General features: G+C 34.7%; 1 protein-coding gene across 2 annotated transcripts in view; it reads left to right on the top strand.

Moving 5' to 3' along the window:
• Positions 1 to 18,847, top strand: part of PRKD1 (protein kinase D1) — a 346,762-nt gene that overhangs the window by 300,675 nt on the left and 27,240 nt on the right. For both annotated transcript variants that reach the window (XM_018066224.1, XM_018066225.1), the window contains 3 exons: positions 971 to 1,023; positions 3,135 to 3,207; positions 5,646 to 5,752. In XM_018066224.1, the coding sequence (XP_017921713.1) occupies positions 971 to 1,023; positions 3,135 to 3,207; positions 5,646 to 5,752 (233 nt within the window). The remainder of the gene's footprint in view (positions 1 to 970; positions 1,024 to 3,134; positions 3,208 to 5,645; positions 5,753 to 18,847) is intronic.

Raw genomic sequence — 18,847 nt, 5'->3', positions numbered from 1 at the left:
TAGTCGTGTCTGACTCTTAGCAACCCCATGGACTGCAGCCTACCAGGCTCTTCTGGCCATGGGATTCTCCAGGCAAGAGTACTGGAGTGGGGTGCCAGTGCCTTCTCTGTGCTCAGAGTACTTGAAAACTCTTAAATCATTTTTTCCCAGGTAGATCTCTCTGTTCATTGTAGCATGAGATAAATTGTACCAGAATTCAATCAAGATCAAAAATGGAGGGTGCATTTTTGAAAGATATGTTAGAGGAGTATCTGTATACAAATGTAACTTTACAATCTCACAATGGCTATTAATAATGAAGCCTGTGGCAAAGAACCCTCTGTTTTCACATCACAGTGATCTGATGATCTGTGATAAATTTGATTTGTCACAACTCTTTAGTCGATCTCTACAACCAGTGTACACATTGCATGCATGCATGCCAAGTAGCTTCAGTCATGTTCAACTCTGTGCCACCCTATGCACTGTATAGCCTGCCAGGCTCCTCCATCCATGGGATTCACCAGGCGGCTTCTTTACCACTGGCACCACCTGGGAAGCTCAGTACATACTAATAGGATATATATGCCTATTGGAGTGCTAACCATTTTATGTGAGATCTCTATTTTTAAAATAACCCCAATAGGTGGATGTTAATATTTTGCCTGCTTTATGGGTAAGGGAATCAGACCCTAGTGGCATTAAGCTGCTTCTGCTTGTACCAGAGTTAAGAAATGGCAAACCAGAATTTGAACCCAAATCTTTATGACTTCCAACTCTAAACTGACAAAATACTATTATTTTTCAAAGCAAAGTACAGAGTAAATCTGTAGCTGTAAAAGCAAACAAATATTCTAATAGGCATTTTCTTAGAAGAATATAATTGCTATGATTTAAAATATCCCTGCAGCTTGATTAATAAACATGTGTTTACCTATTTTGCGATTACCTCTCTTACTTCTTTTGTGTATTTTTTAATGTGCATTTCTAGGAGATATTTCTGTGAGTATTTCAGTTTCAAACTGCCAGATTCAAGAAAATGTGGTGAGTATGTACCTACTAATATAAAACTTGGTACTATGATCTTTTATTGGAAAATAAGAGCATCATAAAATACATTTTTATTGATCTGACATTTTAATTTTTTAGTATTTTCTAGAAAATAAAATAGGGTCCCTTTGGATGTTTTTCATCTATAAAATTTTAGAAACATTACATTGTATCAATTCTTTAGTGATTTTCTATAATCTGTTCTGTAGTGTGGAGAGTTAAATGACTATTTTTCATTTCAGGTAAGCAATTATAATGCAGTGCCTGATTTTTTATATATTTGACCCATCTTGATACTGGAATTTTAAATGGTTGATGTTATGTAATATCAGATAAAATAGATAAATTATTTGAATTTCATGAGTAGCTTAAACGTGCCCTTATTCTCTTTCCTTGATTGCAGCCTAGGAGTGCTATCATATGACAAGGAGTTGCAAATACACTTACAATCACTTGTACTTATCAAGGAGGCCTGATAAAACTGCATAAATGAGATTTTATGGGTCCACATTCTAGCACCCTAGTCAACTGTACCACCTAATTCCATCAGCTCAGTTTTTGAAAATTCTGTGTAGATCATATACATATTATGAAGTAATTTACACTCTGTCATATGTTTGCTTTTTTTTATTATACTTTGTGACTGTGGCTAGAAGCCCAAAAGTAACGAGGCCTTTCCTACCTCATCCTGTGACTCAGATTTTCCCTCAATTTTGACTGCTATGCCTGTGACCAAAAGGAAAATATTTGTAGCCTTACACTAATCTGAGTTTACTTTTCAAAAAGTAAACTCTGTGAAACTTAATTTATCACCAGCATAACTTTGCAACCTTTACTAAATTGGCATAAAATAAACTGAAAACCAATATGATTGAGAGAATTAGGAAAAGTTCATAACAAAAATTAGCTGTATTCTTATTCTGTCAGTCACAAGATAGATAAAGACCTCTTTTTCTATTAGTCAAAAGATAGATAAAGATTTCTGTTGCTCTTAGCCAGAGAAGACTTTGAGAAATATTTATCTACCTATGAATCTCTTGTGAAATTCTAGATTCCTTTGTGGTTCTTCCACCTACAAATTCTAGATGGCCATTGAGCTATCAGAAAAAAATGAAGTTGTACTTGGACTCAGACTACTAGAGTGGTATTAATTTCTTTTCTTGTCTTCAGACAACCTTGAACTCTGAACCACAGATACTCTGAAGGGATCAGAGGATAGAAAGACTTACAGTTTTTTTTTTCTGGAGGAGGGACAAAGGAAAAGGATAGGAATATATAGAATATGCAAAGGGTAAGATGTGAGGTAAAGGGACTTTTGGTTTTAAAAGGACAACGGTAAAAGGGTGGAGGATAGGCAGAAAATTCCGTGGTATATCATAGCAATCATGATTGTCATCATCAAATCACAGGTTGTACACACAGTCATTTAAAACAGAATGCTTTACTTAGCAATTATTACTTCAAAGAGGAAAGAATAGACGCTTGGAAACTTGTAACCTCTGTGAGTAGAAAAAGTGAAACAGTCTGGTCACCTTATAAATGAAAAATTTCATTATCTGTTTGTTGTGTCTCTAGCTCATTCACAGTGATTGAGCCCCTTTTCCTTCCAGTTTAAAATCATCTGATGTAGATGATTGAATAAGAAGCAGCCTTACCATTTTAGCCATAAAGAATGAAATGGGTTGGAATCAGAACTCACAGAGACGTGATTGGGAATCATGATTATTTAATGTGAAATTTCTAAATAACCATCTCAATAAGCAAATCTGTTTCTAATACTGGCATTACATATGTTTTTGATATTATATATATATATAAATGACATTATATAGTTTTAAGTCTTTTTTTTCTCCCTAATGAAACCTATTTACTTGAACACTGAAAAATTTCTGCTGGTTAAGAGCAGAATAGTTCTCAAACATTACAACATTAAATTGAAGGGTGAGTTTTTAATATTATCATTATATTGTAGGTTTCATCTGGCATTTAAATTTATGTTTAAATTCATCAAGTATTAATGATATATTTAATAAAATTATAGAATTTGTTAGGACTAATACGTTGTTTCACTTCATGTTTGTTTTTCTCTGGACTTGTACCTGTAGGACATCAGCACAGTTTATCAGATTTTTCCTGATGAAGTACTGGGTTCTGGACAGTTTGGAATTGTGTATGGAGGTATGTTGATTCACCAATTATTTTTATAGTTTCAGCTACTTGTGTTAAGAAAATTAATATCTCCAAGAAGAATATAAAAACCTATGTGTAGATGTGTTTTAGATGTTATGTCTTTCTGTGACTTACCTTTTTTAGAAATTTCTCTTGAGGTTATCGCTAACTGGAAAATTAGCACATGTCTGTTTCGAAAGAGAAATTTTTCTACTCCTAAAAAATTTCTTTTGCATAAATATTGATAAACTCTATACACAATAATGGTTAAATATTGGTTTATACAGGCAAAATATTGAGAAACAAGGAAACTGTAATTTGGAAACATTCTTTTCCCTCTTAGCATATTTTGTCAGAATGCTATAGAAATCCATTCTTGTAACTAGGCAAAAACTAGTCTATTCTGACGTCTTTATTAGATGTTAGAATCTAACATCTTCTATTCTAACATCTTTAGCAATATTATGTATTTCGTTAAGGTTTGCATTTTTTACATGTATGAAGTAAAATATTAAATTTTTACATTTTTCTTATTCTCAGGTTATTTGGTGAATTTAGTTAAAGCTTCTGTCTTAGATTGTAGTCAGTTCAATCACATTTTTCAAATCCTTAGGAAAGATACCAGTTTTTTTTACCTGCCCTGTAAAATGGCCTCATAACTTTCAATTACTTACTATAAACAGTAACAGATTATCTTTTTTGTGAGATGGGGTGCTCTGAAATAATCACAATGTTTGATTCTATTACTTATCATAGTATAATATTATGCTTTTTTATTTAAAAACTAATTAAATTCTACTCTGTTTTACAAAGTAATTTTGATTCTTATAAAATGTACAAATCATTTTTTTGGACAGAAAACCTGTCAGTGAGTCAGCAACCATTGTATTTTCCGTCAGCCTAACAGTGTGATTGGGGAGACGAAGTACAACACAAGGAATTGTTCTGCAGTGTACTAATTGCATGCATGCAAAAAAGGACAATCGTGGTGCATAGAGCGTGGTGCTGTGCTTAGTTGCCCAGTCATGTCCATCTCCTTGAGACCCCATGGACTGTAACCCAGCAGGCTCCTCTGTCCATGGGAATTCTCCAGACAAGAATACTGGAGTGGGTAGCCAATCCCTTCTCCAGGGCATCTTCCTGACCCAGGAATTGAACCAGGGTCTCCTGCATTGCAGGTGGATTCTTTACCAACTGAGCTACCAGGGAAGCCCGAGAAGAGTGATAAATATACATAACTGAATATAGTGTGGGGGTGAAATGGCTAAGAAATGAGATTAGAGAAACCAGCATGCGCCAGATAGTTTGTAACATCGAACAGTGAAGGAGCGGGTTTAGAAGGAGGCCTCCACAGGGAAGACTAGAAAGTTACACCTGGACACATACGGATGAAGCAGATGAGAACAGTCACAGAAGACAGGTCAAGTGCCACAGAGACAGAAACATGGAGACAAAAAAACGCCACAGTCTTGCAGACAGCAGTTGCAGTAAAAGTCTGAGTTGGAACAGAGGTTGCAGCCAGAGAAAGTGAAGAACGTGAAAACAAGACAATAGTTTTGTCAGTTGTGAAGGGAAGCATTCTCGAAGGAGTTGGAAGGAATAGTGAAAGTGGTTTCAGGGAGAAGCGGCACTAGAATTACCTCAAATGCAAAAATAATAGAATTTTGAATTAGTTTATATGTGGCCAAAAATAGTGAGTAATTAGTTTCACTTTCAAATTCAATTAGCATTACTTTATGCGTATCTTCTATAATCAAGTAGTGTAGAAGTGAACAGCTAGAGGGGACCCTTTGATTCTTATAAACCCTAGAAGGTTTATTGTGAGAATTAAATTGGATAGGATATATATAAAGGGCCTGTCAGATGTTGACGATGGTGATAATGATGATGAGAACATGTTTTTTGAGTGTGTATAGTTATCTGGGCACTCTGTGTACTGCACATATCTCGTGACATCTAATTCTCACAGCAGTGCTACCATTGAAGATGAGGAGCTCAGAAAGCTTTAGTGGTTTGCTCAAGACCATGACGCTATTAGTGCCAAGATTTTTATTCTTTCTGTTACAGCATACATTAGTTTATCAGGACTTCATCCTTTCTTAAGGAGAGTACTTTTGCCAGTGGTATGAATATTTTCCATATTAAGTAGCTCAATATCCTGTTTCTAAAACATATGTTTTGTAAGAAAATATCAGATTGTTCATATGAATAGCTTTTAATGTCCTAATTCTTTTGTGTTTTGAATTTGGCTAAGTTTATAGTGTATATTTGATCTATAATGAGCTAAGAAATGAAATCTTGATGGGCAAAAGTCAGTGCTCACCAGAAATGTTAATTTTTTCAGTAAACCATTTTTATAGTTCTAAAATGTCCTTATAAATTCTGGTATTCTTTAACAGAGATGATATTTAATAAGATTATGCTATTATTTCTTTTTTATTTTAAAGGAAAACATCGTAAAACAGGAAGAGATGTAGCTATTAAGATCATTGACAAGTTAAGGTTTCCAACAAAACAAGAAAGCCAGCTTCGTAATGAGGTTGCAATTCTTCAGGTACTTTTTGTTTTTTTATGTGGGGTCTATAATATATCCCATTAACTTCTGCAAAACAAAGGAAAGTTACCCATTATCTGTGGCATAGATATTTAGGAATATGTTTAAATAAGTGAAACGGCAGATCAAGCATCAAACCACTGCCTGGGTGGTATCCTCCCTGAGACTAGGCAGCAGCTTTTGCTTTCAATGTGCTTAATTCTAGGTTTTAGTGTGTTATTAATTCTCATTAAATGAATACTGTTCAGCATTTGCCCATAGTGGACATGCTGCGACCATTTTGTTTTACATTATCAATGACCTTGCCTTCATAAACATTCCTCCTTTATGCTGTGATAATTATATGAATTGAGTATATGTCAGTATGTAGCTGTCAGCATATCAAGTAAAAGAGTAATACATGCCTGAGAATCAGATGATCTTGATCTTATTAATGTCCTCTTTGTGTCTCACTGTAAGCCTTTTATTGAATATTGAGACTATTCCTTAACTCTTCTTGTTTTTTAAGGCAGTCCCTTTTTAAAGCCAGAATTTGCTAATGAAAAGTATTATGTGATATACATAATTTTTTAAATTATTGAAACTTTTTATGCAGATCAAAAGGAAATAGAGCAGTTGTTTATTTACTAAATGTGGCCAACCTAGCTGTCCAGTCTGGACAGTTTAAATCCTTGATAAATGCCCATTTTAATATAACTTCCATAGTTATCTACATGCAAGCTGATCATAATTTCTGATTTATAGTTTTATTAAATAATTTTCATCTGAGCATTGCTAGCAAAACAAAACAGACTGAATTTCTTCATTTATTGTTCCATATAAATGGCATTTATTGAGTTTATACAATAAAAAAGTTGAAAAAGATATGATTTTCTGCCCTAAAAGATCTCATGTGTACAGACAACCAAAATAATTGTTGCTATATATTAAAAAATGACATAGACTTTTCTGAGACTCATATGTTCTAAAGATGGTGTTTTCGTGCTTTTGGACAACTTTCGTGCTTCTGTAACACAAAGAACTACCACAGTGTTCTCTGCCTTCTTGTAAGAAGATAACCACAGATCTTAAGCTGACAATTCATGCATAGCTTGGTGCTTGCTACTCAGAATCTTTTGCAAAAAATTCTTGACAACATTGAGTTGTCACATCTGATAACTTAGTGACACCTTTCCATACTTGGACCCCCCTCTTCCGGTCTCCACTCTCACCTGATGTCCTGAAGGCCGACTCCTTTGCAGCCTTGCCACAGTTGGCATAAGGATAAGACATTTCTCTTTCTTTACAGGACATAAGAGGAGTTTCAATTGACATGGTTGTGCCTTTCTACTTTTTATTGGAGCTGCAGAGGATCATCTAGTTCTCTCTGTATAGCCCTTTAATTGGCTTTCCTGAGCATGACAACACATTATCAGCTGCTGACTCTGTAGTAAGGTAGAAAAATAAAATACACCATAAACTGATTCCATCTCCTTTGCAAAAGAGTAGCTGCAATCAGCAACTTAGATGCAGTAAACATGCATTTGGCAAAAATTTCACTATAATGTGGTTTTCGGTAAAGAATTTGGTTAGGTTGAAAGTCAGATTTTGTCCCTTGAGCATACAAAGAGTTTGAACAGTTCACATATTGTGGCCTGAAATCTCAAAAATCCTCATCAGTTATCATTCATCCCCATTGTCCCCAATTGTTCTTCATTTCTGTCATCAAACTCATATTTATTGAGTACATATCATGAGCTAAGCTCTGTTCTTGGCTCAGTGCATACAGTGGGGACAAAGACACTCAAGTCCTTCCTGTCATGAGTCTTTAAATTGTATTTAAATTGTCTGTAAATTGTATTTTCAGGTTTACTTTTAGTCTGATGTTTACAACATACTTAAATGTTTAATTTTTAATTACAAAACCTGTACAAGGAGTCTTATTAAAGCTTGGTTTATGTGTATGAGGTTTGAGAGTTCATACTTTACCAAAAGTTGACATTTGTTTCAAACTTGTTCACCAGAAATTAGTCTGATCTGTGTTCTCTTTTTCCATAGCACTTACCATATTCTAGCCTATTACAGAATTTTATTTATTATATTTGCTGTGAGTTTCTTTCCCCATCCCCAATCACAATCCCTGCTCTAGAATATATGTTTCAGAAGGGCAGATGCTGCTATTTGCTAACAGTATCAAATAACTGATATATATCCCAAAATATATATCCCAAATATCCCAAATATCCCAAAATCCCAAACACCAATAATTGTTCCTGACAAACATTAGATGTTTAGCAAATATTTGTTGGATGAATGCTTGTTGAATTAAAACTGTACAGAGACATCCTGTCACGTAAGAAGTCACAGTATCCAACCAGGAAGCAAATGTCTGGACTCTGTTTGCTATTAATGGTTAATTGGTTAGTTAAGAAAGATTGTTTGTTCTTTGAAAGCCCTCATTGCCCTGGTTTATATTTCTTATAAAAATAAGTAGTTCATTTTTTAAACCTGAAAAGAAAATACGGTAATAAGTAGAGAGACGAGGGGAAGATTCTGACTCACTAACTGATACGTTCAGAAAAAGTACCGTGATTGACATCAGCTGAATGGTGCAGAAGGTTTTCTTTTCCTAATCTTGAGGAGCAGAATCCTCTCCCTCTGGATATAAAAGTGATACGCAGAAGCATTTGGTATCCTCTGCCAGTGGTCTCCTGCTTATGAAAGCTAGTTTCCTCGTTTATGCTTATACCTGGAGTCTGACTAGTCCTGCCCCATCCTGTTCTTCCTTCTGAGATTGTCCGGAGAGGACCAAGTGGGCTGGAAATGGCTGATGGGAGAACATTCTCCTCACGTAGTTCTGTTAGTTTTGTTGTTGTTGAACTTTGATTTGTTTCTGTTTCTGTTTTTTGTTTGTTTGTTTTTTTAATAAAAAACCTTCTTAGCTTGTAGAGGACTTCAAAGTTGTAAAAATGAATGTGTGAAAAAGTAGGCTTCTCCTTTCTTTTTCTCGTTCATCTTCTTTAGTGGGCGAAGGCTTCCGAGAGGCTGATTTAGTCATTAGAAAGCTATACTCTTTAGATATCTTTGAACAGTTGAAAAATTAAGGCAAGTGTGAATGTTTTGGCCTAGTTATCCCTGATTTACATCATTTCAAATAGCTGTTTTCATTATCTCTAAATGCTTTGTAATTATTATTACATTTCAGAAGGATGATAAATAAATGTAGATGTTAAACTTCATTCAAAAACTCCCAAGAGATTTTATTTATAGTATGATTTTGTAAGTTGTATCTTGATTTTTAAAAAAGGTAAATCTGAAATTTTTGGTTTTTTTTCTATTAATGTTAACAAAATAGGGATAAGAAGATAGTTTATGATTATTGGGGATATTACAGAAAACTGACTTTTGTAAGAAGATGCAATTAATCTCAGAAGGCTTAGAAACTTACAATCTAAAGTAAGTGATACTGGCATGATATATTTAATACAATTTAAGTTATCAACATAGGCTTGTTTAGTCTAAATTCATTTTCATTTTCTCACATAATATCACAATGCACAAAAGCTTTAGGATAATGCTAATGAATGTATATAATTCTAACTGATATACTATTTTGTCTTTATCTTAAATATCAGGTTATTTTTTTCTAAGGAATACTAGAGCTTCTGTTTATGATATATTATATTAGAGCATTTTGGAATACTAAAGGTGCTGAATACAGAATGTAGGAAAAGATACGTAAGAATTTTACAGGCCGTAGATTCAGTATATCCCCTTTTACTTATCTCCTTAAATTCCACCATCATTCTTATCTCTCTCTGTTGCGAGGCACTCTTCTTTCCATTAAAGTATCTCTTAACTTTAAAACAAAAGAACAGCAACAATAAACTGTGTTCTTGATTTGTCTAGGCCATCTCTCATGGCTGCAGCACATTTTATATTGACATACTTCAATTTGTGCTCCATGCTGCTTTCCATTCTTACTCATAAATATCTGTCTTGGGTTTCCACACCTTTTTACAGTGTGAGGAACTTTTGCCATACTCCTGTCTTCTACCTCTGCCCAGCTATCCCTCTTTGGCTGTTTTTCAGTCTTTACCCTACTTGGCTAGCCTCAGTGCTTCAAAGCATTGATCATTTGCTCCTTTCTGGGTCTCGCTCCTCACTTCATCCCTGCACTCATCAGGCCCCGTTCCACCTTCCCTGCTAGCCCTGCTAGCTCCGTTCTTCTTACTGGCCTTCTTCCCTTCATCCAAATGGTTTATGCTAATCTGGGACTCATTCCCAGAGTGAGCTCATCCACTTTAAGAGACGCATCTGTCATTATTTCTCAGGTTATTTCCTTAATTTATTTCATGAACTCTGTTCTTTCACAGACACTTCAGTTTCCTATTTCTGACGTTAGGACATCTCCACTTTGCTGTGCTAGTCTTACCCAAACCAGCTAGCCAAAAACCAAATAATTACTCCTAATGTTTTCCCTGCGCGTTATTCTCTAATTTTGTCCATTGTGCTATTATTTCTCCAGTTTCGAAGGAACTTCAGTTAATTTCCTTCAATTAATAAAAATATTAAGTCATTCAACAGTACTCTTGAAGCCCTTCCTTCTTTGATACAAAGCAATTTATTAGGTTGTATAACAGTGAATGAAACCTTTTAGAATATTTATCATATATTTGGACAGACAGATACAAGTAACCGCAAGTCAGGATAGCTGTGGAAACGTAGAACATAGGGAAAGAAGTCATGAGTTACGGCAGAGGTCAGGGTACTGGAATGAGGGAGATTTTCAAAGGGAAGTACAGCATTGGTGAAATCTTAAAAGAGTCATGATTCTTGGTGACCAAAGAAATGTTGGAAAGGGTTAGTAGGCTGAGGGGCCACCTTAGTAAAATAAATGCACTATGAAATATAAATAGAAAACTAGATCATTTTGAAAGAGTGGCTTCAAATCATTTCATGTGGTTTGAAAAAATAATTCTAAAAATTCTTCAAATTCTAAACACTTTAAGAATTCTCAGAAAGAATTCTAAAAATCTTTGTATCTGCTGTATATTTTTAAGTTGACAGCTAGAACTATTTTTGTCAGAAGTCCAAAGAATTTTAATTTTGTACTATAGTGAAAATCCTGGTATTTTGAAAATAAAGCTGTTGTATGACTCATTTAAATATATGCATTACAATCTAAATATCAAAAACATTTTATATCTTTAAACAGTCATTTAAAAACACATCCATAGGCTTTTTAAGCAATAGCACGTTTTGCAGTATTTTTGTTTTCTTTGACTACATTATACTTGTACGACAGAAATATATTCCAATGTTATACATTTTTATACTTTAAAGTCTTTTATTGGTTCTCCTTTCATATTTATTTATAATAAAAATCATTGTATATTTTTAAATTTCTTGATTATAACACTGAATGTGTAAAGCATTCTCCTGATTCATTTATCATTACAGTTATTAGTAAAACCTTTGTCTAACAAGATAAATATTCTGTAGAGTTTGATCTATGCTTGTTAACATAAAAAATGAAATGTTACTGAAAGCACATTTAATGAGGTTTATTCTTTTAATATAGTTAATAAATTTTTAGGTGATTATTATTTTTTGTTTACATTAAACAGTTCAGCAGTTTTATTGCTTTTGTTAAATTGTAGAAGCCAAGTTGTAAGTGCCACCCCCCCAGATAAGACTGAAACATTCCAAGTGATTTATCTTCAGAAATTCATCCTCTTTTAATTCTATTAATAGATCCATTAAATCCTTCTCTGATTTTGGTGAAAGCATGCATAAGAAGCTAAGTTGCCAAAGAATTGAGTTCCAAGTTATTAGAGTTATTCCGTTCATACCAACACAATATTTCAAACTTTCCCTTTATTTTTTTCCTAGACAATTTTCTTCCCCATGGCAAGGTACCTTAGTAGTGTTAGGAATGTATAAGAAGCATACCTTCCTTTTGAAAAGTGGGGAAAAAATATTGTGAAAGGCAGCTTGGGGATTGAGAATTTGAAGAGTATGGAGATTTTCTTAAATAGATCTGCATTAGAAAATTATTTATGGATTGTTAAGATTCATTCATTCAAAGTATAATTCTTGAGTACTTCCCATGTTCCAGGTAGTAAGGGTACAAATATAAACAAAGCAAATTTTCCTTAACATTATCCCTCTGCTCACATACCTCTTAATCTTCCATTTCCCCGAGAGTTTGCCTCCCTTAGTTTAGAGACTACTGTGAAAGGGCAGAGTACACTTAGGTAAGACTAGGAAAGGGCTTTAGTGAGAGTTCATGGAGAACCGTAGATACCGTGCCAAGTCAACTGGATTTTATTATGCTTGGGTGATTGTGAATTATTGAAATATTTTCAAAACATTATTACAATCAGATCAGTATTGAGGGATGGTATAGAGAAAAAAGTTTAAATACAAGAAAACTGTTTTGGAGGCTCTACTAGTTATAATAATCAAAGCTAGTTTTAACAGTCAGAATGCCCCCATTCTGTATAAATAAGTAATTAAATTTTAGGCTCCAGTTAGAAAACTATGATATTTTATGAGAAGGAAGAGTGTAGATGGGCTGCTCATTGTTCCAGATGTTACAGCTACCTCTAAAGCTTAGCCCTGGGGAGGAAGATTGGGCATTGGGTGTGAAAGAAACCAGACACTCTGTCAGAGTGATACCTTTAAAGGCAATGAAACTTCAAGATCAGGAGTGGAATGGGTAATGCAGAACAACACTGGGGTGGGGGTGGGGGTGGTACACCAGCTTAAAAACAGATTAAGCTATAGGGAAGACATTTTATCAGTCAGGAAGGCAAGGGATCCAAATTGTCATTGTGGATGTCATAACAGGTATAGGGGACACTGTGGTGAGAAAACTGATGAGGTAGCATTCAGAAATCCAGAGAACATGCTCAGATGGGTGGTGAGAGTAAGATGAGGAGGCTTAAGTAGCATAGCCCCTGATGCATATTAGTTAGAACAGGCAGCACTGGTTCTAAATGGATTTGAGTCCAAGGAAAATACTAAGAGCATAGATTCTGGGCTTAGACTTCCAGGGTTCTCACACCAGGCTCAAGAGTCTTAGGAGCTTGGATAAGTTACTTACGTTCTCTGAGTCTCAATTTCCTTATCCATAAAACTTTGTACAGATGTTATAAGAATTGAGTATGATAATTTGTTGAAATTCTTAGTGCCTGGCATATAGTAAAGATTCCATACTTATCTTACTATTAATCGTATTGAAACCACTTGTCTAGCTCCTAGGAATGATTTCAAATAACTTGATATTGAATTTCTTAAATAGAGAACATAGAGACATATAATTTTGTGTTAACAAAGAGCACGATTGACTCAAAACCTGGGGTACAGCTGAAAATATATTAACATATGCCTGGCCCCTAGTAAACACTCAGTAAATATTTGTTGAGCAAATTATATTGCCACAGCTGAAGGAAACGGAGTGGTACAGAATCGCAGAGCATGCCAGTAAGATAATAAAGTATACTTGATACCTTCATTCCTTTTTGACTACAAAACATGGTAATTTATCTTCACAGAACAAGATTAAATATATATCTTGTAAATACCTGGCTTTGTTCTCTTAGTCTAAAAAGAGGATCAAGAGTAGGTGGAAAGAGAGAATCATAACAGGAAACCAGAGAATAATATTGCTAAGTATGAGTGGGAAAATGAAAATTTGCAGAAACTGGTGATTTTATTTAAAGCATGAAGGAGTCAACTTTTCTTTCTCAGGAGAAAAATATTCAAAAAGTGAGTACTTTATCTTTTATGTTTAATAAAAAGTTTATACTTCTGTTGTTTCACCTTATGTGTTCATATTTCTTCAAATATTTTTTTCTTTTTTACATTACTACGTGAACAATTTTCATCAAATTGTTTCTTTTGAAGACATGTTTTACACCTCTAAAGTGATCTTGTTATCTTCTGCATGCTCCAAAAAAAGTCTGTAAATTATGTATATATGTGTCTAAAATAGAAGAAAAAACTTTAAAAATCTATTATAATGAAAAGAAAACAAACTTGAAAAGTTTTCTGGCTAGATATTGTATTCCATAACACTTTAGTCATAATGAAAACTTAGTGTCAGATGGCCAGGTTCCAGTCAGAGCTTTTCAGTTTTTTCATAAGTTACTTTTAATCTTGGTTTCCTTAATTATGAATTAGAATTCATCTGACTCAATGTGCTTGCTTCACAGGAATGTTTTACAGGGGTTGAATTAAATGGTATATAAAGTGTTTTTAATGTTTTCATATTTATTTTTGTTTATTTATTTGGCCACACCAGGTCTATTTTATTTATTGCTTATTTGGTTTATTTTTGGCACACAGGATCTTAGGTCTTCATCACGGCATGCAGGATCTTTAGTTGCCGCGTGCATTCTCTTAGTTGGGCATGTGGGATCTAGTTCCCCTGCATTGAGAGTGCAGAGTTAGTTTCTGGACCACCAGGGAAGTCCCTAAAGTGTTTTTTAAAATCAGTGTTCCCCAACTTATTATTGGAAGATCATGTCTTCTGAGTTCCTTCATGGAAGAAGGTGAGGATTAAGATGTGCTCCAAAAGCTTAAAAAGTACTGCATACTACATCCAGGTCATCTACATCTTGGAAGTGAATAGTCTTTCACTTAAAGATTCTGAGATGCCCCATAATTAAGAACCTGTTCAGTTCTGATAATATGCCATCTAAGTGCCACAAAATCTGTATTCAATGTAAGGTAACACAATCTGACTTTTTTGCACATGATGTTCTGTCCTCTAACTCTGTCCAGTACACCTGGTATGCTCACTCCAGATCCCAGTATCCAGTACTTAAGACTTCAGATAGATTTTGTGTCTGTACAGATCATTTAACCTCATAATAGAATGTTATGCTTTCTGGAGTGGTGACCTCTAAATATAGTATTGGGTTACAGTGATACACTTTGTTAAAAGTTACACTTTAAATCTAACATTGGGATGAGATTGGATTCATGTGTTCATGTTCCAGCTAGGTAGGTTAGCAGGAAATAAAAAAGTGTTCCAGATGTGTGTCTATTGCCATGCATTTGTAGCAAATAGAAAAAAAAATTCAGCTATTTGATCCAATTTTTAACTTTCATGTACAGTAAACACACCTTGATCTACAAATTCCAACTTCCTTATTTTAACGTGCCGTTCTTTCAATTCATGCCTTTTCACTAAACACAAACTAAAGTAATGGCATGGAGGAAAGAGGGTCACACTTTATGGGTGGAATATTTACTAACACTGATTTTTTTTTTTTTTTAAAGTAACAACCAGTTACTGATTTTTTTTTTTTTGTCTCTTAAGCCTTTGTTCTTATTCTCAAATATTCCATCCTTTTGCCTAAATTCAGCTTGAAACTCTGCCCGTGGTCAGGGGTTTGGGAGTAGATACCTGGATGTGTACAGTATTCTTGCTGTGTAAGGGCCTTTCATTTGGTAGAAGTCACTCCCTCAACTCTCCGAAATTATAGTAACAACTTCAGTTGTATGCAAACAGTGCCAGTGGAAGCTCAGTGTATGAGTTTACATGGTGGGTTGAGAAATCTAGATTTCGCTTTTCAGATTTCCCATTCATAGGCCCTAAAAGATTCCTGGTGATAAGTAGAAAATAGCACATACTTTTTATACTAATTCTACCTGGTGAAAAGGCTGGAAACATGAGAGGTGATGGGAGGGTTTTGTAAGTATGTTTTTTGCATACTCCTCTCTCTCTGCATTCAGTCTCTTCTCCTTTTATAAGGAAAGGAGAGAACTCATTCTATTTATCATGTGTCTGCATGGCCTTGAAATCTAAAGCTAGATTAAAGCAGTTCCAGAAAAGATTAAGTGCAGAATGTTTGAGAGGGTTGTAGATAGGTTTATGGATATATGTGAATACGGTAATTATATATCAGACCTGACCTGATTTTTTTTTTTCTTCTATGCAAATATTGAACTGATTCTTTAAAATTTTTTTCTTGGGCCAGTTGTACTTAATAGGATGCACAGAACTTGTAGCTAATTTAAGATGGAAAAAATAATGGTAAATTGTGCATTGTAAGCTAGCCATCTAAAAGCTGACTCCCCTTCTTGATATCTGGACACAATATATATATATATTGTATTAACAGCCAGTGGAGATGCTTCAACTTATTTCTTCCACAGAATTTTGAGCTATTTAAACCAGGGTCAATCTGAGCTAATTAATGCCACACAAAAATATAATATTACATTGCAAATTCTGATGGATGGTATATGAAAGCAGTTTTACCAGGAGTGATCGGATCATTTCTGAGTTCACAGAGTCTAATAGGTTAAATTTGGTTGTGACTCCATTGATCTAAATATCAGCCAGTGATTCACAGTAGGGTGGATTGTTACATCTGGTCTTACTGAAGTAATACTGGTGTATCTATTCCTCTGACATTATATGTTAGGTTTATTGGTTCTGAGTTATTATCAGTGTGCATTCCCAAAATGTTACCTCCTAAAAGATAACTTCTAGAGTATGGAACTGTTTATAAATTGTAGGCTTTTGTCAACCAAACATGAAATAAGGACACGTTTGCATGCAACAACCAAATGATCCCCACCCCATGTTAAGTCAGGAGGGCTCTCATGTGATGTAACACAGCCCTCACCTGTTGACATCAGAGTAGAAGCACCTCTGTCATCATTGAAGTTTAAAAATACAGAATGAGGGAAGATGTTGTTGTTGTTTAGTCACTAAGTCATGCCCAGCTCTTTTGCAACTCCATGGACTGTAGCCCACCAGGCTCCTCTGTCCCTGTGTTTCTCCAGGCAAGAATACTGGAGTGGGTTGCCATTCCTTCTCCAGGGGAGCTTCCTGACCCGGGGATCTAACCCATGTCTCCTAAATTGGCAGGCAGATTCTTTACCATTGAGCCAACAGGGAAGCCCATGAGGGAAGATGCGTGCATACTGCATGCTAAGTTGCTTCGGTCATGTCTGACTGTCTGTGACCCTGTGGACTATATAACCCACCAGGCTCCTGTGTCCGTGGGATTCTCCAGGCAAGAATACTAGAGTGAATTGCCGTGTCCTCCTCCAGGGGATCTTCCTGACCCAGGGATTGAACATGCATTTCTTCAATCTGCTGCATTGGCAGGCGGGTTCTTTACCATTAGAGCCACCTAGAACGATAGGACAAAGTAGGAGGCGTAAGTGTGGGCTTCATACTTAATGTAACTTCCTTTAGGTGAAAGACAAAAGGAAATTTTCTTTTCTTCCACTTTAAATTTCTGGTTATCAAACTAAAGAGAGAATTTAGGCGAGATAGCTGAGTTTACCACATTAATTTGGGTATTATCTTTCACATGTCTTCTTATAATCATCTCCTCTCTACACTGACTTTTTTAGCAACTATCAAGGTATCCCCTTCATATTAAGTGATTGTAAATTCTAGGGTTAGTAAGTGAAGCATAAATTTTAAAAGACTGTAATTAGAAAATGTATAAGATGGTGTGTTCTTTCAGTTCAGGAATGACTATCAACAGTCATTGCCATGTTGCTGTACCTCACTTCCCCACTTGCCCATCCTTGCCACTGTACACACTGTGCTGGTGTATTCTGCCTGCCCTGTGTGCTATTTAGAACTTAGATCCTGGATTCTTCACTTCTAATTTTCTTCCTTTCGGTCTCAGTATGACCTAAATCACTTCGTTGTTTGATAGGAAAGTAGTCAGAAGTTCCCACGTTAAGGCTGACTCCTAAATAATCTGTTGAATAGATACATTGAATCTAATTGAGTATAATAATCCTGAAGGTAGAAGAAGGGCAAAACATGACATTAATTTATCACAGCTAGATGTTTGGAATGAATTCACAGTGTTAGGTTTACAATAAAGCAACACTATTAGAATTAAAGATTATAAGTAAAGTAAAATAATCCTCAATGTAAATCTAAAACGTGTAATATAAAATAAATACATGTATAAACTAAAAATTTTAATTAAATATTATTTATAAAGTATTACTGCTTTTATAAAATCTTTTGCTTTTAATGACTAGCTTCCATTAATTATATAAGAACTCTCTAGGCAGTTTGAGTCAGAAAATTTTTGTCTTGATCTCCAAATGGCATTTCCTCCCAGACTTCAAAACAACTCATATTCACCCCATGGATATGTCATCAATCTGTAATGTGTGAATGGACACTATTCTTTCCTATATTTGACCAAATGTTTCATTTCCTGAAAATTAGATTACTTAAATGCAACAAACAGATGGCCACAAAGTCTTGTAATAGCTTACTCTGCCATGAAATTTATTATCCAAATCTCTGAGCTAGGCCTGAGAAGTTAACAAAAGTTCTTTCTGAACACGACTATGCCATAGTTGATGTTATAATCATCAAACCATTTTAAGTTAATTAATTTACTTTAGGCTTTAAAAGGAAAATTTTGAAAAGCTATTTTATAGTTTCTGTAAAAAGTTAAAATTGTGAACAAGTGACATCAGCTACTTTGGTGAAAGCTCATCTTAGAGTTGATCTTAAGGTATTAAAAAGGCAATATGAATGATACAAAATGGTAACTTTAATTTTTTTCCCTCTCTTTAGTCTTCAGATATCTTCAGATATCTAGGCTAAGTAAATTAACTTCTCATCAGGATAGAGATTTTTGTTAATGAAGACATGATTCTGTATATTCTGCTTACTTTTGTTATTGTTGAATGTAAAAGCAAGTTAGGTCATTTGAGTGCAAAAGCATCCAGCTTTTGAGAAGGCATCTGTGATGGCTTTGTCTCAACCATACATAATGAACTCAAGAAGTATCAACTTATTACATACCAGCTATGCAGAGAAAATAAAGTCATTTTGCTATTGGAAAGATTTTTCAGCTACCATTCAGTATATTCTTTAGCAGACTTGTAAAACGTAAAGGTTTTGGTGAAAGATCAAGGACCAAGAGCAATGAATGTAGGAGCTGAAACTTTTCCAAGACATATTTCTTTTACCGGTTGCGTTCGGGTGACCTTTAATTCAATGAATTCATTGAATATACTTTCTTTCCTAAAATATATACCTAAGTATATTCAAAGTCCTTTACCAAGAAATAGCCAAATTTTCCTTTATCTCTTACATAA

This window comes from Capra hircus, chromosome 21 (genome assembly GCF_001704415.2).
Source record: "Capra hircus breed San Clemente chromosome 21, ASM170441v1, whole genome shotgun sequence".
Classification (NCBI taxonomy): Eukaryota; Metazoa; Chordata; class Mammalia; order Artiodactyla; family Bovidae; genus Capra; species Capra hircus.
The sequence above is the reverse complement of the archived record's forward strand: the minus strand, read 5'-3'. Positions and strand labels throughout refer to the sequence as shown.